The 24,834-nt window shown below is 40.0% G+C and overlaps 1 protein-coding gene across 2 annotated transcripts in view; it reads right to left on the reverse strand.

Annotated features, from left to right (window-relative positions):
- The window catches only part of NELL1 (neural EGFL like 1), a 794,543-nt gene that overhangs the window by 194,187 nt on the left and 575,522 nt on the right, over positions 1–24,834 (reverse strand). For both annotated transcript variants that reach the window (XM_081798460.1, XM_081798459.1), the window contains exon 15: positions 8,932–9,027. In XM_081798460.1, the coding sequence (XP_081654586.1) occupies positions 8,932–9,027 (96 nt within the window). The remainder of the gene's footprint in view (positions 1–8,931; positions 9,028–24,834) is intronic.

The following is a 24,834-nucleotide window of genomic DNA, read 5'->3' on the forward strand; positions in this document are numbered from 1 at the left end:
AGGCATGCTGACAGAGCTACTGAAAATACACCAAATTTTTATACTAATGGCATTTCTGTCCTCCACCCCCAATATGATATGCTTTGACTTAGGTGTCTTTTAAATGAGATTTCAATTGGAGTCATTACAACTTGTGATTTACAAAATGAAAAGACTGGACCGTGTGAAATTTAAGGTTCTGCTCTGTACTCATTCATTTATTCATTTATCAAGTATTTACTGAACTCAAATGTAATAGGGTAAACTGGACTTCTCTCATGTCAGAGATGTGGCAGATGATAATGTATTAAGGATTCCTGCCTTCCAAAGCTGAGTGCTAGATTATTTTACAACACTTTCAAAAATGTGCTTACATTAACCATTAACCACCTTCCAGCTTTGTAAACAAAGGTCTAGAAATTCAGCAAGGCATGTTGAAAAGGCCCAAAGTAAGGATTTTGTTAAAGAAAGTTGTTTGGCATGCTGACTGTTTTAGGTGACTTGGGGGTGAGGGGTGGGAATGGGAGAGAGGGAAGACATTCCTCTGAAAACTTGTTTAAGGGTGACAGACTTCAAGCACACCTAGAAATGTCCTCCGGATAGTGAAGGACATAGCAACTGGTATTTGATTCATATCTCAGAAATCTAAAGGTTAATGCCTAGATCTGTGGCTGCCTCAGCCACATGGCAGAGCAAAACCAAACAAACAAAAAACCCACATTAAGTGAAGGCTGCAGTTGGGCTGACGGAGGGGAAAAGAATCTGCTTTGTAAGAATCCTACAGAAGAGCGTCAGAGCTTCCACCTAATCATTTGTGAAACTTACAGGGCCAAGGAGCCACAACAGAGGAGGGGACCTTCACAAGCTTAGAGCTACAGAAGGATGAAAGGATTGTCCATGTCAATGGAACTTCATTTGGAAGTCCCTAATGACTGAAGACCCTCACCAAAGCCCTCATGAAGCAAGAACCAGCAACTGCACATCTCCCATCCAGAAGACCTCAAAGCTAGAAGACCACCATACTGATTCTATGAGGCCTTATCCTCGTTCCCATAAAACTCTCACCCTGGGTAAGATTCAGGACACCTATGAATTTTAAAATCGGGTACTGAAGGAAAAAAAAGGGGAACTGTCCACACCTGCTTCTCACTGCAGACTTCTCAGATTGACGCAGGCTGATGAGTGGGGACAGTAAAAAGCTTTTACTTAGCGTTAATACAGTATTGACTTAGTTGCTTAACTGAGACCTTTTTTGGTCCTGAAAGCTCCCAAATAACACAAGGACCCGATAAGTCGTAGTGAGATCAACATCTTCCCGGCATTTTTTTCCCTGTATATAGTACATGTGTGTCTGTGCATAAAAATTGGACTCATACTGAACATGCCATTTTTACTTCATAATATCTAGTGCATAAAGAGTGCTCCCTAGATCCAGGAAATTTTAAAAATACCCTCCACTGGGGCAGTACTCTTCTTACTCTCATTTTTTAAATCAAGAAACTGAGGCACAAAAGATTGAAGTAACTTCCCAATAGAGCAAGGCTGTAAAATTGGACAGTGTGCTTCCAGAGTTTATATTCTTAACTGTACACTATATGTCCCATCTCATGAAATAGTCTTCCACCATAGGTTTTAAAGGTTCCAATCATTACCTGTAATTTCACTAATTCTCTATTGTTATAAATCTCGGTTGCTTTCAATGTATTATTATTTAAAATGCCATCCTTTCAAGGTTTTAAGCATATCCTCAAACCCCATTCATGTATCGTATCTATCTCGGATTATTCTCTCAGTGGAAATTCCTAGGGAAGTTTGAGGAATGAGTTTGGACCACGTTAAGGTTTTTCTAAGATGATTACTCCCATGTTATACAGGAAAAGCAGATGCTGCCCCATCACATAGCCAGTCAAGAGTGGAATTTGGAAAGGGCATCCAGGTTTCCTGGTGCCAAACAGAATCAGAATGTTGTTTTTCTACGTGAATTTGGGGAATCAAGAAGAGGGTAAGGAAATATTTGTAGAAGGAACAGGGGGTAGCCTTTTCGCTGAGGTCTCATGTCTGCCTAGTTACAAAGCCACCTATGTTATCAATAATACAGAGAGAACTTGGTGTTAAGTCTTCAATCTCAACTCCAACAAACAGGAAACAAACAACAGCAAGAAAACACCATTCCCGAGAACCCTCTCTAGGTTATACATGCCATTATTTCAGGTGAATTAACTCACTCTTTCCCCAGAGCAAAACTCTGGTGCATAAATTAGTATGTGTTCGCTTGATAAAAAATTATATAAAATGTTTATGGGACCAGAGAGAATATGAATTGGCAAAGATGACATGAATAAAAACACTTTGCATTTGAATGGAACAGTGCAAGACCGTAAGAGGGACAGAAAGACGAGAGACCTTGGTAGTAGCAGATGAACATAAGGCATGGCTCCACCATTTACCTGCTGAATGTCCTTGGGGAAGTAGCCTATGATTTCTGAGTCTCAGTTTTATCACCTGGTAAATCGAGAACACAATTAACGATAGAAATCATTTCCAGACACCTCCCATATGCCAGGCACTCTACCAAGTGATTTAAATAGATGATTTCATTTAATCTCACCATAATATTATGAAATAAATAATATTAAAAGCCCTTTTTGTAGTGCCTATCAAGCTCAGAAACAATACATATATCTGATCCCATAGCACAGGTTCTGAACCACCACCTTAAAATGAGCTAATGTGGCTTCAGAGATTGTGCTCTTAACCCCTATTTTGTTTACTCTCTTTCTGCCTTAGGCACAACGAAGATGTTGAAAGGAATATGTAAAAACAATGCACATAATGAAGTAGCAAATTATGGCTCATTCATCATAGGAGAACAAAATTTATTTGGTCTTCTATAGAATCTGTTTGGTTTAAGTGCCCTTGGACACAGGTAAAGCAATCAAGAAGCAACAGATGCCTGGAAGGTGTATGAACTTTGGATTCATCCATACATGGGTTTAGAACCTCAACTCCCCTACCGACTGGCTGAATAACATGCTTACATGTCCTCATCTGTGTTCAAAACGGTGAAACTAGCTGCCTCCAAGAAGTAACAAATGCAAAATTTGGGGACTTATAAGAGACGGGTGGTAGGCTAATGGAAATTTCATTTCACAGAAGCTAAATAATTCATAAGGCACATCTAGTATCAGAACTCAGACCTCTGTCCCTTAGTCTAGTCCTCTTCCCCACCCCCGGCTGCATCCCTAAGGTATAGTCCAAGCCCCTGTTTGTGAACAAAAGGTATCACTCCCTACAGTCGTACTGAAATGAGTTGAAAACGTGTTGTCTCAAGGAGATGCCTGAAATCAGGCAAAATGATGATCTTGGCAGGTCAAGGACAGGGTTTTGAAGTAGCTCCAAGCAGCTCTGAGGGTTAAGTGGCAATCCCATTTTGGAGCCATGGGGAAGTGTGTTGGCCCTCTGGCCCAATTTCTCCATTGTAGCTGAAAAGAAGAGGAAAAGTCGAGTGGGTGGAGTTGAAGACAAGAAGAAGTCACCACACAAGGTCCTTGAGGTGAATAATCTCTGTTGGTGGGTTTGGGCTCGTCTCTTCTTCCACTGCAATGCCTCTCCTCTGCTAGTCTCTATTTCTGGAAATATCCAGAGCAGGGAATAGCTCCTCAAGCAAATTCACACTCAGATGACTTCAATGAAATTTTAGTAGAGCATCTGTGTGCATTCTTCTTTGGTGGGGTGAACTCAGAGAAACCTCAAATCCCCGTATTTCCCTTTTAAATGATGCCACAAAGGCACTGCTTACTCCAGCACCTACTGGCTGCACGACAGCGACAACTTTAGTAACGGAAGCCGCCATTACTGAGCCCGTCCCGGGTGCCAGACCACCAGAGAAAGCGCCTGCTGAGAAAAGGTAAATAAAGGTCCTAACTGCTAGGATTTTGAACAGGCGCATTTGCACTCCTCCTTTTCCCACATGCCTTCCTGTGATACCTGAAGAGGAAAAAGAAGTATTCTCTTCTCCATTTACAGAATGGAACCACTATCCACCTTCTTAAAAGCTCTTAAAATGCTTCCCTGAAACAAGGAAAGGCAGAGAAAATGCATATAGATGAATGCCAGCCCAGCGCTCTCAAAACCAGAGCAGCATTTAAAATTTGGACGAATACAGAAGTCTTTATTTCTGACCATTCTGGTGGATGGATAACATACTCAGGGCAAACTGCTACCCTCTGTCTATATATCCGCAAGGCCCTGAGGCTCAGGGAAAAGAACAGAATAAATTAGCTGGCAAAAAGTCATTTCCTCTTAAGGAAAAGTTAAAAGACCCCCAGGAACTGAGAAAAATGAAGTCCCTTTTGTGAGTTTTTATGTTCTTTGTAGTAATGATTTTTACAAGTTTAAAATAAACACAAATAATATTTACTGTATTAGAAAATCCAGATAACCAAAATAAGAAAGCAATAACTCCTGGAAATGATATTGTCAATGGATAACAGTGTCAAATTATTTTTTTTTTGGCTATTTATTGATTTCCATGAATATTCCTGATCAGGTTCTTCGTATGCTTTGGAAAGGCTTGCAGATTGTGAGAGCTCAGTGCTTGAGGTAAGAGAATAATATTTACAATAAAGGAACCCATTTCTGAAGTTATGTGGGAAAAAGTCAAGCTCTGCTATTTTTATAATATCAGCATATTTTTTCCCAGTTTTTTACATTATACTATTGTCTAGCCTATAGTTTGATGAGTACTGCCCAATTCTCACTGTCTGATTCACAAGATGTTGGTTATGAGTGTCTGAATTTATACAATTTAGAATTCATGGAATATACAAATAGGGAAATGCAGTAAAATTAGCTGTCTTGTATGTACCACCAGAAAGAACATCTGCATTTATATCCCAGTCAAAACTCCTACTAAAAGTGACTGCCTGGTATTGTCAGAGAGAAATCATTATAGAGAAAACTCCATTTAAAGTGTGTGTATCTAAGTTTTATGAGACATTATCTTATTACATATATTGAAAACTTCCTTCTAAAAAAAAGAAAGAATAGGGGTGCCTGGGTGGCTCAATTGGTTAAGTGTCTGACTCTTGATTTCAGCGCAGGTCATGATCTCAGGGTCGTGAGATTGAGCCCCACATCAGGCTCCATACTGGGCATGGAGCCTGCTTAAGATTCTCTCTCTCCCACTCCCTCTGCTCCTTCCCCAGCTTGCGCACGAACACATTCTCTAAGTACAAAAGGCAGGCAGGCAGGCAGGCAGGCAGTCAGGAAGGAAAGAGGGAGGTAAGGAGGAAGGAAGGAGGAGGGAGGGAGGGACGGAGGGAGGAAGGAAGGAAAGAAGGAGGGAGGGAGGGAGGGAGGAAGGATGGAAGGAAGAATAGATGGATGAATAAAGGATTTTCTCTTCCTTCAGGAGAACACAAGGGTTAGGGTCACATGCTTCCTGGGTAGGGTTGAAGCATTCACATGTTTACACTGTCACTGGGAGAAAGTGGACAGAGAACTGGCACAGCTTCCATACCAACCTGGTTCCTAGGACCATAAGAAGGTGTGCCTCACATACCACATCATGGATATCAGCCAGTCTCTGGTTCTTGGTCAAGAATGTTCTAAATTACAGCAACTCTAAGCACTTCTAAAAATGCTCAACAGATGGCTTTAAAATATTTTCTCTAGCAAAAAAATGTTTATAATTTCTATATTAACAACTAACACTGATACATTTACCTAAAATATATGTGTGTATATATGTGTATACACACACACACACATATATATATACAAATACACACACACCTATATACACACATACCATTTTTGTAAAAGATTTTTTAAATGCTACATTTAAACCCAGTGTTGACTATGGGAATTAATTCTGCCTCCCTGGGAATATTTGGCAATGTCAAGAGACATTTCTGCTTGTCATGACTGGGGGTGACACAGCTAATGGTATTTAGTGGGTATAGAGTCCAGTGATGCTGCTAAACATCCTACAATGCACAGGACAGCCCTCTACAACAAAGAAATATCTGGTCCACAAGGTCAATATTGTCAAGCTTAAGAAATCTTTAATTAGACATAGTTTGATACCTTGTATGTATCTCTACTTGGTCTTGCTTGCAAATATGCTTAATGCCAAGTAGAAAACTTAATCTCATTCAGTTCTCAGAAGATGGTGTTCTGTTTTATGGTAGGTAACCCATTTTTGGATTTAGTGTGGTTCTTTGATTTCACATTTGAGTTGTTCATCTTTGTGTTACATACCAAACACAGGTGGGTGTTTTAACTTCATTAAATTCTAGATAGGTATTTTCTTTAACAAATGATTTCAATGATTTAGCTAAATGTGCTTGTATTCTGAAAGGCTGAATATCACAATGGATCAAACCAATAACCAGGGGGGCCATGGGAAACATTTTAAGACTAAACATAAGTGAACTCTATATATCTCAAAAGAGACCATTTAATTAGCCCTTAACTTGAAAGAAACCAAATAAAAGATTTAGTCTAATCATGCTATGAGACATTCATAATGCATTTGCATTTTTCCCTTGCACCCTGAGACTCAAGGTATCCATATCACTATTCAGTGGAAAACAGAATTATTTAATGTTTATTATTAATGATCAATATGACAAAATAATTCAGATAAGATATGGCATACATTTCAGTATTTGCCTACAATTCATCTACATCCCTTGCACACAATTGACGGGAAAATGTGTACTTTATTCTACTGCCAAAAAATCTTACAGAATTAGAATACTGGCCAGTATTAAATGGAATGGCTTTGCTACTGATGGGAGAGAACATCACATGTGGAGAAGCCTTGTTTTTTGTTTTTTTTTTTAACCTTACAATAACTGTGCACATATCCAAGAAAATACAATTCTCAATCTCAAATTCAACATTTGTAACATTTACGTAGGAACCCATGTCCTATCAATCCTTGTTTTATTTTTCCCTCTGATCTTGATTTTCTCCTTTATCTCTATTTTTCCTGTTCCACATTATGGACCAGAATGTAAGCACTGATTCAACCAACCACTTATTGAGCAGAGAAAAGGCCAGAGGTCAAACGAACAAGCCATCAGAAACCACAATTAAATTCTCCTGAGCTGCCACTGACTCGGACCCTGGTCTAAGATCAATGCTCTCCCCTAATTCTTTAAAAGGTAAAAAGAGTAAGAACTTTACGGATGTTCTGGTTAAGTATCTCAATAACAATATAACAACTGGTTTATAACAGGTAACCTGAGGTGCTTGGTGAAAGTAAAGAGCAGAAATCTGGATTTTAACAGGAAGTCCACGTATTATCCTTGAGAAATACATGCAAGGGTTTATAACGCAGGCTTTGTGCAATGCAACTGATGTTTTTATTCTCAGTTCTAATACTGGCTGATAGCATTGTAGAGATTGCTTCACCTGGCTAAAGCTTCAGTTTGCCATCTATAAAATGGGAGTAATGATAGCAATCTCTGGTTTGCTGTTAATATTAAAGCATTCATTTACAAGGCCTCAGACATAACTAGTACATGAGAAATCGTGTATCAGTAGTAGTAGTATCCGTCATTATCAACATCATCACCATCACCATTCTGTCCCCATGAACCCCTGTATACTCATTTTAGGGAAACACAGCAGTTCTAGAGGAAATAAGGCGAAACCTTTAGATTTTTTTTCATTCTAGAAAACCTAATCAAAATCCAATGTACTGCAATAAAGGCATGTGTGTTAAGTTACCATTAAGTTTCCTTGCTTTTGGCAAGAATATTTCAGCTCCATGTGGTAATGCTCTCATGCTGCTCAGGAGCAGACCTTGGCTCCTTTACGGGTCTCTTTTTAAGGATACGCCAATTAATATTATTTAATAAATGTGACCTGATTTGTTGGTAATATCACAAAATATGGAAACAATGGCACACACATTGTTGATTTCCTTGTTGAATAATTTATGTAAATTTTGACATATTTTTTAAAGGATCAGGCTGCCTTATAAATATACAGGCAGCACAATGTAATATGTTGGACAATCTGGGGTATAATAAATAGGCTCATTTAAAAAAATGAAACCCTTAAACCCAAAGGAAAAAAGAGCTTTGCTTAGATCTTTGGCATTAGATGAAGACATCCTCCCCCTCATCAAATAATAGGAATGATGATGACAACATTGTATTTCCACTTTTCTCTGCAATTCTATGGTGTCAAGTTTATTCCCGTCTTAGAAAAATGATACAGTGGTTTTACCCTAATAAAACTCATGGACAAATACACTGAAATATTTAGTTTTATATGGCATTGACCTGTTGCTTGCAAGGATTACTGGCACACTAACATTGATTGTCAAATTTCACTTACACAAAGGTAAGAGGACTTCTGGTAATTAATGACCAAGCTGGATTTCACCAAATAGCACCAAGTATAAACACTACATTTACTGCAAATAGAAAGGGGCACGTAATAGAATCTTACCAATACTAATTGGCTTACATTATCAGGTCCATGAAGGATAATGTTCATAATAAGCCAATATTAGAATAAAATTCCAAGCACACCAATAAACCTGCTGCTGGAGTTATTTAACGTGCTTTTGGGCAAGGAGCATGTGGTTCTAATTTAGATTCCGTTGATGCAGCAGATTGTTAAAACTCCTATAGTTGCCTGTGATGCTACCCAATAGATGATAAGTGGGGCGGGTTAGTTCGTGAGGCTTTATCTCTGATTAGTCCTAAAAATGCACACTGCAAACTATAGCAGAGAAAAGACTGGACCTTGCTAAATTAGACACACTGGAGGGAGAGCAAATGAAGCCCTATTTTCAAAGGGAAGATGCCTGTTATGTAGTAACAAAAAGGTACCCACTTTGGGAGAGGTACATCCACCATCAAAACAGGACATATCAAGTCAACCCACAGTGATAACCCCCCAAAATAACAAAAGAGGCAAGGTTACCTTTCTCACAGTGGCTTCCTGTGAATCCAGAAGGACAGACGCATTTGTTAGGAGACACGCACGTTCCACCGTATCTGCAGCCCTCTTGGCAGAATGCTGTCACCAAAAAGTAAGGGATTTCTCTTAGATAAAATGGCAATAAGGAAACTCATGGTGAATAGTGTGAACACTGAAACAATTCTTTCCTTGGTGCATAGAGCATACATACCTGTGGTGACATATTTAAAAGTTTCGGTATACAAAAAGAAATAAATGTCATAATACCTATTTCACTGGTTTACATGAGATCATTTGAAATAATAAGGTATTTCGCACAGGGCTGGCATGTGCTAAGTGGTAGTTAGTATGAGCAGGTATTACTGTTGCTGCTATTCTGATTATTGATATATTTGAAATCAAATAGGATAAATTGAGTAAATAGAAAGGATAGGGTAGGGGTAAAGGCAAAGGCAATTTAAATACTATTTTGTAACTACTCCTAAAACATCTTTTATTATAATAAAAACATTTTTGCATTATTTTAAAAGATTTTGGGTAGTCAATATAACTTAAGGTTTTATTTATTTATTGAGAGAGAGAGCACGCATGTGAGCACACATGTGAGCACAGGGAGGGGCAGAGAGAGAACGAGAGAGAATCTCAAACAGATTTCGCACTGAGCACAAGCTGGACATGGGGCTTGATCACGACCTGAGCCAGAACCAAAAATTGGATGCTTAACCAACTGAGCCACCCAAACACCCCAGGTAGTCGATATCATTTTTGATAATAAACATTTAAGTACTTACTTTTGAATATTTAAGATGTTTCCAACAATTCTATAAGAAAACAATGCCTTGTCCCTATAGCGAAAATGCTTAACACACCTCAAATTATTCCTTTAGGGGAAATGCTTCAATGTGAAAATGTGGTTTCAAAGGGTGTGAACTTTGATAAGCCTTTTGATAAGCATCAAAAAATGATCCCCACCCATCTCAGTGCTACCCTACTAGCCTTCTGAGACAAGGTTACTTTCCCTTACTAGCCACTAGTAATTGTGAGCTCCTTTGTGTCCGCCAGAGGACAGATAGTGCATACCTTGCTATTCAAATACCATTTCCCATTTTCCAGCATCTTAGTATCCTGAGACTGTGCAAAAAACATTTACACAACATCTGTTTTGGTATGTTCATCAAAAATCAATATGTATATAAATATATGCATACAAATATATACAAAATCCCTTTTCCCAAAAAAAATCACACATTTGTGCGCTGATGACTACCAATTCAAGTAAGGTATTTAACCTATAGCTCTGCATCAATGCTGGTAACAAAAAAATACAGTGGTTTTGCAAACTGAAAATGATAGATGGAAAGCTGATAAAGTTTCAAGTGGCCCCAAAAGAAGACAGGGGTTTGGAAGCAAGAAGCTCAGTTTGGGTTTCTTTAGTGAAACAAACAGCTCTTGATGCAGAGCTTTGTGCACATATGTGCACACACATGTACATACACACAGATAGGCAGATTCATAATACATGTGTGCTCCTGATTTACTCAACTCTTAAGAAGAAATGATAGAGATTTTGTGAAGAAAGCATGAGATGTTTGTGATAGTCTAAGAACGTAGATGTCATAATAAATATGGTGCTATGATGATGAAATGAGTTAATATTTGTAAGGGCCTTTAAATAGTGTGTGGCACATAGTGTTAAGTAAGTATCTTGTTAAATAAATTTGATTGAGAGCAATAATGTTATGGCTGTGAAACATGGACCAAGGATAAATCATCTAATACCAGACAATATAAACCCATCCGACAAGGTATTCAGCCTCACCAAGGAGGGGTGAAAGGCATCCCTTGTTATTTATACTTTAATTTCTAATAATAGTAGTAATGGCCCTTATCATGGTGTTATTAGGGAGGTGTTACTGTTTGACAAAAAAGGTGAAACTGGGGCTCAAAAATGAAGTACCCCATCTAAGGCCATACAGGTAGCAAAGCAGTAGAGTCAAGATTCAAGCAAAGACTTCTTTGGCTACAAAGTCTTGCCTTTTCTTTATATGTTATAGTGCAGGTTGATCTGCATTCTGGTATTCACATGGGTAGCTTTATTCTTTTTTTGGATAGTTCCATAAGGGCTAAGGAAATGGACTATAAATTGAAAGAAAAATATGTCCAAATTGCACATGTGGCATGAAAGAAGGGATGTAGGGAGCTGCTCAAGGTCATGTATGTCTCATCACATCTCCATTTTTGTCTGAGCCATTTTACAATTGACCAAATCCAGGCACATAGGATTTTTTATTTATTTTATTTTTTTTAAGATTTTATTTATTTATTTTAGAGAGAGAATGAGAGACAGCACGAGAGGGAAGAGGATCAGAAGGAGAAGCAGACCCCCCGCTAAGCAGGGAGCCCGCAGGCACATAGGATTTTTTAAACAGAATTTATCTGGAATAAAAAAGAAATTCATTACCTACTTGAACCTCAGAGACGATGAAAAATAATTTAAAAAACAAAACACAAAAGCAAAAAAAGAATGAGCATGCCATCCAAAACTGAAACCACTTGAAATCAAGATCAATGCAAGTTTTCTTTGAATTCCTTGTAAGATATCAAAATATACTAGTATTCTAGACTAAAGGATGTGAATAGATTACTTATATCTGGTTCTTCTTGATCAACTATCAACCTAGCATTTCAAAGAAAATGATTCTGATAATCAGAGGACCTATAATTTTATGCAGCATTACTTCATTGATGGCATAACCGAAACAATAAGCCAAGTCACCATTACATTTCTTTCTAGTTTATGAAAATATAGGATAGTAGAACTACATGGCTCAATTCCTTGTTCTGTTTTATTAGCTGTGTCACCTACAGCAAATTATTTCACTCCTGTGGACCTCAGGTTTCTCAAGAACAAAGCAATAACGATAATACCCATGCTGTGCAGGTTAAATTCAATTACCAACGTAAACCACCAGCACAGGGCACTGCAGGTATAATGTGCCCAAGAACTAGATTTGACTGTTATTTATCACCAGGATTCTGTTTTTCCAAATAACAATACTATTATGTATCAGTTTGTGTGCTACATTCTGGAGATGTGGCAGTGACTTAGAAAAGATCCCTATGCAAGCAGCTTATTCTTTAATGAGGGCTCATTGTCACTCCTTCCTTGACTTGATGAGTTTAGTAGTATCATGTGGTTTGCAATGGAACGTGGAGCCACAGCTCCTCTGCAAACTCAGACAAACTCAGGCATCATGGGTATGTTGTTCTTTTGTCAACCACTTTCCTAATTCCAAAGCATGGCTTGAATAGATTGCAAATATACAATGAAATTATAAACCTGAATCTGTCATCACAGTGTCATTTGTTATTAATGTATTACCCTGGGGGAGATGTCGCACTGGGTCAACTCTGAAACGGTATTATTCTATTTTTGAAAGGACTCTTTGATTGTGCAAGAAAATAAAATCAGAAAACTCAAAATTGAGGGAGAATTAATCCACAGAAAGACTACTTGTTTTACATTCAAAAATTCTCAGCATGGGAAACAAAACTTGGGCATTAAGGGGAATAAAATGAGAATGTGGGTTTGCGGATGTCAGTTCGTAGATGCCCAGTTATCATCACCATGTGTTCGATTTGACAAAAATAGTTTTACACTAATAAAAAAGTAACAACCATTCAAGTTCTAAACACTTTGCAGGATCCTCTTAAAGTTCTATACGCATATATTTAGTTTCTAGGGATATCCTGTATCCTGACAAAATACAAGGAAACATACAAGTCTCAGCACCATCTGATAAAAGGAAACCCTTTGGCTTCCCTCCTGGTTTCCTTGAGGAAGCTTTCCTTAAGTTCATTTCTGACCTCTCTTTGCCAGCACTGCTTACTCTGCCCTGTGGAGGTAAAGGGAATAAATTCCATTGGTAAATTTAGGAAGAATATGTATCAGGATGATGATTCTCAGGTGGGATAAACAGGAGACCAGGCAGAAGAGCACCGTGTTTAGAAGTATGTATCTGTTACATTTCTAGTTTTATTCTGGATAATCCATTACTAGATGAATTACATCCTTTAAAAATAACCACCAAGGTATCTAAATAAATGATAGCTGACCACCATGGACCGATGATTACAGGATGTCATAAATCAAAGATTATAATTGATTATGTGCATCTAAAATCCCAAAAAGGGGGAAGGCAGGAAATATTTAAAACCTATTCATGCTCAGCAAACTCTATGGCCACCTGGCATCTCTCTTGGGAGTAAGCTGCCTTCAGATGGAATCAATTTTCCTTACCTCCCGAATGACACCTTCCTCCCCGGGATGTGGTTGGTAAGTTGGCCTTATTCTGTGTTCATTCTTAGCAAACTAGCTTGTTACAGACTGAAACTCATGTTCTTCAACTCATTTCTGTCAATAACAAAGGGGATATCACCTCCATGTTTACTTTTTGGTTTATCGCTGACCTCTTTCAGAACATGGTATGTAACTATCAAAGACCCCCTCAAACATTTTTGGTCATCAGAAGATGGCAGGTGGGGTCAGTGTGCTAATGGTGTTTGGTGGGTAGAGGACAGGGACGTTGCTAAACATGTTGTAATGCATAGGTTGACACTGCATAACAAAGAATTATTTGGCCCCAAATGTCAATAGTGTTGAGACTGAGAAAGTGTGTTCCAATTTTACACAATTTAAGTCTACTAGGTGTCTCCAGGAGCAAAATTCTGTTATTTTAACGCTTTTTTCCCATTTCTCCCCTCTCAATTTCTCCCCTCAAAAAAGTTTAAAATGAAGAGAAAAGGTAAGAGTAAAATCATCTAGGTGGCTAGTCTGATACATAAAACCAAACATCCAGATGTCTACAACTCTCAATTTTCATATCATTCTGGTCTCAAGCACATAGTATATTGCATAAGTTAATATTTAATTATTGGCCCCAAATCACCTTCATCCCTATTACTAACCATCTGTGTCTGTATCCACAATTCCAATAGGACTTTGCACTCCCCATTTCAAAAGTAATAATACTAACAATAGTAATGGTGAATTCCATTTTTGGAAGACCTGTTAAGTACTTTATAGACAATATTCTATTTCATGCTAACAACAAGAGCACTGTGCGTTAGTCATGCTATCCTCACTGTCAGATGAGAAAGCGGGCTTAGAGAAGCTGAAGGTCACAATGCTACAAAGTAGTACTCTGGGTTTCGAGTCCCACGTCAAACACCTCTCTAAGCCATCCACTTGGGACTTGCCCACCAACGATGTACAGATGATATGCTGGATACTGAGAAGTCTACAACTAGGTGAGAGATGGTCCCCATCCCCAGGAAGCTCACAACCCAGTGACAGAGGGTGGCACATATAAAACCAAGCATCATAAAACATGGTAACTGCTACTATAGCAATATGAATAAAGCGCTGAGAGAACATGGAGGAGAACATGATAAATTGCGCCTGGTGGACTTGGAGCAAAGCTTTTCAACAGAGCTAGGATTTGAGTTGGGTCTGGAAGAATGAATGGGATTTTTGCCAAGTAGAGAAGCACAGGAAAAAGGACAGTTCAGGTCAAGGTTTGTCCTGAGGAAAGGCCTGAATAGAAGATGAAATGAGCTAGTGTTGATAACTCACGTCAAGGTCAGAGACAGAACAGTAGAAGAGAATGCAGTAAGCCATGCAGGCAATCAGGAGCATTTTACAATCTGGGACCCGTCCTCTCCATCTTCCCATTTCCCATCCACTTCCCAGGTTTGTTAGTGACCTTCAGGCACTGTAGTGAACTGCTTGGATATCTGCATACAGACTTTTCTTTTGTCCATCATTCTAGTTATTTGGTTTAAGATCATGCCTTGCTAATCTTTTTTAATACACTAAATATCAGACATAAATTTTATATCAGAAGACTTCACATATACACAACCAGTAATAGAAGATTGACTCTTAGTCTGAATTCTTAATGAATTTTGATATTTTCTATTGTATTGTCTTCCATTGCATTGCCTTGTATTGTACTCTATTCTCTATCATTTATAAAATACAGCTGTGACCCAATGACTTGCTTCCCCAGCCAACTAAGCCTGCGGTTTAAACTGTGCCTTTATTTCACACGTCCTTGGTAATTATTGTATTCTTCTAGTCTACAGCATTCCATGACAGTGTGTGGGGGCACAGTCACTTTTAGATTAGTCTTGAGATTTTGGTCTTAGCTCTAGAAACACTGATATAAGAAAACGTCTATAATGCTGCTATTTTCTGTGGATGTAGTTGCAACAGACGCCCTCTGGTCTGGAAAGTCATAATATTCACTATATGGGTCTTCATAGGAAATCTGTTACAGAGGATAAATTAGATGGGAATGGCACGGCTGAATGGAGAGACAGCGCATCCTTTTGTATTTTGGGGGAGAGGGGTGCTGTTTATATGCCTCTCTAACTGGACTGTGAGATTCCTAAGGACTAGGGTCAAATTTTTTGCAATTCTCCTTTCCTCTATATCATAATCTGGAACCCTGGTGATACTAAAACTCTCTTTTTTTGTAAATTACTTATATAGAGAAAACAACATTTGAAAAGACAGTTTTGTGTCATGAACTGTATCATGAAATTTGAGATAACAATTTGACCAAGTCAGATCAATTCAGTTTTAGAAATGTCTCAAACATTTACTACGTATTAAAACACTAGATACTCTAGTAAGATATGATCCCTGTTCCCCAGAACCTGTGAGTCTATTACAGTGGTTCTCCCTAAGGGCAATCCTCCCCTCCCCAGGGGATACTTAACAATGTCTAGAGACCTTTTCAGTTGTCACAAATGGGGGAGTGCCATTGGTGGCCATACTAGTGGGTAGAGACCAGAGATGCTGCTGCTAACCATCCTGTGTGCACAGGACAGCCCCAAAGCAAGGAGTTATCCAGCCCAAAATGTCAACAGTGCCAAAGGCTACAAAAAATATACAATCCTTTATTTAGTCATTCAACAATTACTTATTGAACACCCTCTGTGCCAAAGATTATTCCGAGAACTAGGGATTACAAAGAATAGATAAAATACTTCAACTTATGGGTCTATATTCTAGTGGGAGAAGATACAGAACAACAAAATAGATGTGTAAGTGACACGGTAAGTTACATGAAAGGCGATATAGCGAGAAACAGAAGAGAGCAGGGGAGTGGGGGCTGTGCCAGTGAGGAAGGTTGCAATTAAACAGGGGGATAATGGAAGGCCTCACTGAGCAGGTGATATATGAATAAAGACCCAAGCGGAGAAAGAAAGAGTGAACCATCAAGGAGAAAAGTGTTCCAAGCAGAGGTTACAGCAAGTGCAAAAGCCCTGAGGTGTAGAGTGTACATACCATGTAGTTCTTTACAGATCCTAGCAATACTGGCTACGCAAACTCAAAGGAGGCAGAGAGAAGGAAAGGATTGCTTTTTCCTAGAAGGTCAAAGAGAGGTCCACACAACAGCGGATGCCAGAGCTGAATCAGAAAAACAGTGAGTAACCAGGCAGGTTGGGACCAAGGATGGTCAAGTCAGCACAGGCAGACAGAGGCATGGAGCACCACTGGTGGAACCAAAGAAGGCCTGGGCTTGCTGGAAGACAGGCAATGAGGAAGAAGAAGTGGTGACGGGAGCTGGTATTCGACTAACCCAGGCTTTGGGCTATTACACTGAAGAGCCTCTCCTACTCAGCCTTCCTCATCAGGTACCCACGCTCTTAGGAAGAAAGATTTGGGACTGCCAATACTGCCTTCTTTTCCTGCAATTCCAGTTTCATTCAGAGTAAGTCTGGTGGCTTTTCCCAAAGGAAGGCACCGTCAAAATGTTGAATATGAATAGGTTTCATGAGTTAAAGTCCTGAAATGCAGAAATGGATGAAAGATATAAAAAGAGGAGCAATTCAGCAGGACATCTCTAAATACTTGAGAATGAGGAGGATTTGGCCCTGATTTTGCACACATAGGGGTCAATCATTGACACATTACCCAAACAACACAGGTGCCTGGGTAATTCTCCTGCAGAGCCTACAGCCTGGTGAGTGGTTAAGACTCTGGAAACAGATCCAGATTCCAGCCCTTACTAGTTGATTGACTCCCAACCCTCAACTTCGGTGAGATATAACTGACCTAAAACATTGTATAAGTTTTAAGGTGAAAAATGTGTTGCTTTATTACATTTACATATTACAAAAGGATTACCACCATGACCTTATTTTGAAAACTGCTTACTCTCCTTAATTAAGCATCAAATTCCTTATCTGTATAGTGAAGGCCCTGGGAGAACCTAGGGCATACTGATATTACCAGCATTAAATAAGTGGTGCAGGGCGCCTGGGTGGCTCAGTTGGTTAAGCGACTGCCTTCGGCTCAGGTCATGATCCTGGAGTCCCGGGATCGAGTCCCGCATCGGGCTCCCTGCTCGGCAGGGAGTCTGCTTCTCCCTCTGACCCTCCCCCCTCTCATGCTCTCTGTCTCTCATTCTCTCTGTCTCAAATAAATAAATAAAATCTTAAAAATAAATAAATAAATAAAAAATAAGTGGTGCATATGAAGTACTGTACTGGTCACAGTGCCCACAAACAGTAAGTGCTCAATAATGGTTAATTCCTCTTAAAACTGTCAGTCTCTTTCTCTCCAGGTTAATTAATATAGTGAATAATGAATATATTTAATATATTTAATTTATTAATTTATTACTTTATTAATTATATTATTAATAAATTTAATTTAATATATTATTTAATATAATATAGTGAATATAGTTAGGTCTTCCCTAACTGGTGTAAAAATCAATGCCAGGGTTTGAGAGTTTGTTGAGGATGAGAATCAACAGCAAGGAAAATAATGAGGGATTAAGACAAAAACCTAAGAAGAGGAACAGAGTAAGAACGGGTGTTCAAATCTCAAAAAGCAAAATTCGGGAAGTTAGTTAAGGACTCTGTACGGTGTAAACACGAAGGCAATGGGCAAATTATATCTTTGCAACAAAAACTCTGAAAGCAATTTGTAATCTGGTGTTTGGCATTCACAGGAGCGCTAACAAATAGGAGCATGAAAGTGCTATCCGTGGAAAACAGTTGAGGAGAAAGCCTGGGTGAGGGGGTCAGAAGGTTTCCTGCTGCCCTGCCATATTGGAGCCAAGACATAGATTACCCCGGGAGGTCACCGTCTGGAGACTTTTAAGAAATAAATTCCAGCAAGCTCTCCCAAGGAAAAGCAGTCTGTGATTTTATGTAACCACATGGAATGAGATGTTAAATCTTGAGTGAGATATGAATCCAGGCTGCAGTGACAGTAGCTGGGTCATTTGGGTGGACCAGAGTTCCTGAGAGGGCTTTTCCATTTCCTACCTACCTCTGGCCTGAAATCGGAGCTATTTCTCAGAGATTCATAAAGCATTTTGTGCTTTTGTTGAAAGAGTGCTCCACAAGAATCTTAAGAGGCAATTTGTAATGGTGCCTTCATTCTGTAATGAACGAGGACACAGAGAGGAGAGAAGTTCGATGACCTTGCCCAAGAAAAAGTTAATTATGAGGCAGAGACTGAGAATTCCAGGCTCCGCGATTCGGACACAGCCTCAGGCACCTGCGAAGTGATGCCAACTTCCCGCAGTGGGAGAAAGCTTGTGTGGGTTTTTTAAGAGTGGGGCGGGGAGCGGAGGGCCAAGGAGAGAGGGCAGAAACAAGGGAGGAGGGAAAGATGAGAAAAAGAAGAGAGGAAGAAATGTCTTAGCAATCAAACACAGTGGCAAACACTGCCCTCCCCTTCCCCGTCCTTTCAAATACCCAACACAAACACCTCGACTGTCAGATGACCGGCTCCAGGACACCGGCTGCCTGGGTGCAAATCTCCGGTCTTTTTCCAGCTGCGTAACCTAGAGCTTATCGAGAGACATCTGTAAATATCATTTTCTCATGACAGAATGGGAAATTAAAACAGCGCCATCTTTATATGGTTGTTGCGAGGAGTAAAGGTTACTGCAGCTTGAGCGCTTAGAGCCAGGACGTTATTATCATTAGTTATGTACTTACATACACAGAGAGGAAACCCACGTAGGGAAAAAGACACTGACATGGGGAACCAAAGGTAAATGAGACCCTAACTCACAGGGTTACGAGGCTGTTGTTTGTATTTTGGGGAAGGGGTGCTATTTTTCACTTCTGTGCTTCAAGGTCCCAAGCAAGAAATTCAGAATTAGAATTATTAATTATCATGTTGTACAATGCAAAGCATTCCAAAGAGCTCTGCTTGCTGGAGGATTCAAAAACATTTATTTGACCTTTCTTTGGCTGCCTTCAAAGTCAGAACCCAGGGTCCTCTGAAGTGAGCTTGTCTGATTAATGGCTGGGCTCGTGCTGCACATACCCGCCGGGCCTCGAGTCTTCGCCACCGCCTGGTGATCTGTCTTTCTAGATGTTTAGCTATATCTCACCTACAACATGAGCGGCCCTCATTCCTGAGCTAATGTTATTTCTGAAATATCTAGGCTCAAGTCCCTCAAAATGTATTTCTAATTTATAGCAGCACAGCGGAGGTAAAAGAGCACAGTCCCTGGAATCAGAGAAACCTAGATTAAATCACTAACTGTGTGACCTTCAGCAAGTGACTAACCTTCCCTGAGCCTCTATTTGCCTACCCGAGATGAAGACAGGACTACCTCTCCTTCAAGTTGGGGTTAAGGTGATGGGATAAGTATGACGGCAAGTGGCACAGAGCCTGTGCATCACCTCCCTCTGCAGAATGCTCTCTTGCCACTTTTGACCAGCAGCCTTATCCCACTCAGTGCCATTCCCCCAAACACGCTGAGCTTGCTTGCGTATGGGTCGGGTGTGCCCACACGATATGGACCATGCAGGGATTAGGCAAGCTGCCACCACTGTTTCCTGAGGGTGCTATACAGGAGTTTCCGTGATGTCCATCTCCCTGCCCAGCTCAGACTCTCAGCTGGAAGGGCATATCCTCTCATGACAAGAACTTTAAAATCTCTCCCCCCATCCACAGTGTGCAGGAATGCTGAATCTGCTCAGTTGCTACGATCTCAGCAGAGAAACAACAGTCCGAGGGTACCCAGGGTGGAGGGACAGAAAGATGGCCTCATACACCTCAGTCGGTGTGCGTGCAGAGAACACAGGAGAGAAGCAAAGCTTCCCACAGAAATCATTCCATAACACTTGGGCCTCAAATGTTCTTCCTTGTGTCAGGGTAAGAAGAAGGAAGCTCAAGTAAAAAAAGTACTTTGCAACAGAACCTAGCCTATAAGGGACCAGAACACCATTGAACAGGTTCCAAAACAGATTATATCTACTATTAAGGCTGCAATGATTAAGAATCATGCCTCATTTTTTACTTTTTTCTTTATTTTGGGGGGGGGGGATGGAACATGAAATTAATATTAGAACCCACTGCAGGCCTTAGAAATTTCTTTATAATGTTACACTTAAAATTTAATAAAGCATAGGTTCAGCAATTCTCAAACATTTTCATTTCTTTTATAAAGTTCTTAGTTAAAAAAAACTCTAAAAATTGTTCATCCATTCATACAAAAACTATCAGTTGAGATTCTACAATGCACCAAGTACTCTGTTAGGCAGTTCACATAGAACAACTATCAGGGCAGATAATGTCCCTCATCTTATGAAGCTTATCTTTTAGTGGAGAGAAAGAAAACATTAAAGTACAAAAAGTCAGATAATATTAAGTGCTGTGGGGATAACTAAGAAAGATAAGCAGTACTAGGGAAGGTGTTACTATTTACACTTACGGTAGTCATGAGGCCTAACGGATTGACGTTTGGACAGACACACAGAAGGGGAGAGAGAGAGAGAGAGCAGGCCAGTCAGATGTTGGAGGTGGTAAGTATCTAGGGCAAAGGGTACAGCTTAGTGCCAAGGCCCTGACATAGGACCGTACCTAGTGTGTCCAGGAATTGCAAGGAGGCCAGGTGAGTCAGCAGCTGAACCACAGGAGATCACAACAGAAAGCTCAAGGAATGTCAGTTCTAGGGTCTTTAGGATATTTAAGGACTTCGTTTTTTCACTCTGAATGAAATGAAAAGCCACTGGAACATATTATGCTCAAGAGTGTCATATGTCATTTAGGTTTGAACAAGATCTAACTGCTGTGATGAGAAAAACAGACCATGGGCTTGGACAAGCAATGGTGAAAGCAGACAGACTGGTTAGAAAGCTATCACAATAAATCAGATGTGAAATGGATGGTCCCCTCAACCAGTGTGATAGAAGTCAAGGTGTGAGAGGGGACAACGACTCCTCCAATCATCTATGACCCAAGTAGATTCTGCAGAGCAAAGGTAAGATCTTTGCCCAAAGGAGACAAATCTGTGTAAGCAGCATGTCTTTTGCCCTTCTATAGAATTAGGCCTTAGGGAAGCTTTTTTTTTTTCTTCTGGCAATAACATGAACTACATTTATATGTATTTTCTCTGCCTGGAATTCTTTTCCCCATTGATAAATTGGTAACTCCTAGTTGGCCTCCAAATCTCAGCTGAAATGTCTCCTGAACTGGGAATCATTTTCTAATAGATGTCCCTCTCCCACCCCTGTCTAGGTTAGATGCCCTCCCATATCAGTTTCATCGGCTGCCATAGCAAATTACCACTGATTTGGTATGTTCCAACAAACACAAAAAACTCTTTCCTCAGTCTGAAATCAAGGTGTTGGCAGGATTTGTTTCTTCTGAAGGCTCTGAAAGAGAATATGGAACATGTGTTCCATGCCTCTCCTTAGCTCCTGTTGGCTGCCAGAAATTCTGGGTGATAGGAAGCTAGGGTCCCACCTCTGCCTTTATCTTTATAAGCCTTTCCCCATGGGAAAAGGAGTCACTTTTCTCTCATATAATGACACCAATCACTGGATTTAGAGCCCCTGCTAACTCTAGCATGGTATCACCTTGAGATCCTTAACTAGATCTGCAAAGACCCTATTTCCAAAGGTCACATTCACAGGTATAATGGGGGGGGCTTAGAATATCTTTTGGGGGCCACTATTCAACCCACTATGGTCTCCTCCTTGATTCCTCCAGAGGACCATTGGCGCATTTCATCATAGCCCTTACCATACTGTCCTCTAACTGCCTTCTTGCTAATCTGTTTGTCCTAATAGATTTGAACTTCTCAAGCAAATAGGTCTTTCATCTCTGTCTCTAGTTCCAAGCGCAGTTCCTGGTACATAATACATATTCAATCGTTCCTTATTGAATAAATAACTTACAAATCATAGAGTAGATTCTAAAGCCAGCAAAAGATTTAGCTGAGTATCACCAGGCTGTTTAAACTTCCTATTTTCACTGGTAAAGACACTCAAGTGTTTGCATCTAATGTTGGGCTTTTACAAATGCTTTGGCTTCTATTTTCTTCTTCAACAGAATGGCATACAGGGTAAATGGAATTATACACTTACACACTGAGCAATGGAGAAGAATTTTTTTTAAGATTTTATTTATTTATTTGAGAAAGAGAGAGGGTGCACAAGTGGGGAGAGGGGCATAGGCAGAGGGAGAAGCAGACACCCAGCTCAGCGGGAGCCCAACGAGGGGCTGGATCCCGGGACTCTGGGATCATGACCTGAGCTGAAGGCAGGCACTTAACCATCTGAGCCACCTAGGTGCCAGAGAAGAATTCTTCACCACAGGAACAGAGGCGTTTGTTCAGTATTAGTTGTTTTCAAACTTTTAAATAAAATCTACCCCAACAGTTAGATCATTTCCTTCTTTCTTTTTTTAAGAGTTCATTTATTTGAGTGAGTGAGAGAGAGAGAGAAATCACAAGCGGGAGCAGGGGGAGGAGAGCAGAGGTTAAGGACATGGAGAAACAGACTCCAGCAGGTAGTCTGACCTGGGCTAGATTCCAGGACCCTGAGATCATGACCTTTGCCGAAGGCAGAGGCTTAACTGACTGAGCCACCAGGTGCCCCATCCTTCTTTCATTAGCCATTCATGGTGCTCTCATTTTCTGCTTGCTATTTTTCAAGAGTGGAATCAGGACCCTTCAACATCCAGAATGACACCTTATCCAATAGTCATACCCAAGAAATTACTGGTGACATAGCCAGGTGACATGAATGAGATTATCAACCCAGGTGTGTTGTGATTGTGTCTCAACTTAGGAAAAAGGAATTGATGATCATTAGATATAAAAGCTGAGAACTTGAGAAGTAGGAGACAGGGAAGAAAGGTAAGGGAGAGAAGCAGAGATTGGCTACGCAACAGAAGACATGCCAAAGATGAGAAGCAGGGTGTAGATGGCTGATGACATTTCTCAACATGGAGATGAGAAGAACACAGAGAGAGAAGATAGAGGGGATCCAGTCTCTCAGACTAGGAGTGCCCTGAGCTTATGGGAGCAACCTCCTGGGCATGACTGCAGAGATATCCCACTATCTATCAGACTTATGAAATCCTATGGCTATGCAGAGGCAGCAAGTAAAAGGATGGTCTTATTTCAAGAGCCACAGAGAAAATGCTAATGATTATCATCTAGCAGATTGTAAAACATCTTATGAAAGGCCAAATCAATTCCTGTTCATTTTATTGGTTTCATAGAGCATTACTGTAATCAGTAATGCCAGATAGGTAATGAGGACACACTGACCAGGTAGGGGTTCAGACTGATGCCCACTACGGTAGAGCATCAAGCTTAACTGTGATATAATCATTTGCCTGTAGCCTTACAAAGCAGCAAACACAAAAAGGTACCTCTATCATCAAAGACAATCTAATACATACATTTTAAACTCAAAGGATCAAAATGTGGGTCTTTTTTCCCCAAAAGAATTTCAGAGACAAAGCACTGTAGATAAAAACAACAATAACCAGAACACCACGCAATGTCAAAGCCATTTTCTAGGGGTTCCAGCAACCTCTTTTCTGAATGTAGTGCATTCACTGAACAGTTTTTCATGCTGATAAAACTAAGGTCGATGCTGCCAATACCTGCCAAACAGACTCAGACAGGTGCTGGTGAGTTACACTTCCCCCTCAACTCTACAGACAATGGATAGGTTGACTATTCTCAGATGTGTCGATGCTGCCAACTTCCATAAAAAAAATCATCACTGATGAATGGTAAATTACACCAGTTAAACTCCTCTATGGCATCACATGCATGCCTTCTGCTTTCAAAGCAAAAAGAATGTGTTCCTCCTGCTGTATTCTTTTAACACTCATCTAAGAGTTGTGGGTCCAAATGAATATCACCCTCCATCATTCCACACGAACACACTGTCACCGTGTCCTTGTATCCTCTCCTCCCCATTTCATTGCTACTTGTTTAGACACGTATCATTTCCAAGTACTTCACTCCTTTGCCTGAAGACTTATAAAGGCTCATTATCAACCACAGAAGTCTTCCTTGGATTGCTACATGTAGCCACCATAATCTGATTCCACTCTGATTTTCCTAAAGTTTTTTTTTCAATATTACTCAATATGTTTTACCTAATTCTACCATAAACAAAATTCTCCCCTAGAATACTATAGTATTTTACATGATTCTCCACCCTGTAATGTCCTTCCCTCACTTATCAATTCATCCTTCAAGACCCAGTTCAAATGGCATTCCTTATGTAGGGACTTCCCAGGCCCAGATATTTCTCCCACCTTGTTACCCCAAATCTTTGCTGTAATCCTAGCCCTTAGAAAAAGTACTGCACATTTACTATATCCAGATAGTGCCTTAATCACTTAACACTGTTGATCTTTTAATCCCACCCCAAAATGCTATAAGGTATACTTCCTTGTTTTTGTATTTCCTCTTACGTCCAAAGTCTTCATTATAATGAAGAAACAGAACCAAAGTTTGGGAAATAGCTTGATCATGTTTCTATCTCCTGTTACCTTAATGATTCCACTGAAGGAAAAGGATCTTACTATAAGCAGAAAAACGACTC

Source organism: Leptonychotes weddellii, chromosome 11 (assembly GCF_054177405.1).
Source record: "Leptonychotes weddellii isolate Sample4059 chromosome 11, ASM5417740v2, whole genome shotgun sequence".
NCBI lineage: Eukaryota > Metazoa > Chordata > Mammalia > Carnivora > Phocidae > Leptonychotes > Leptonychotes weddellii.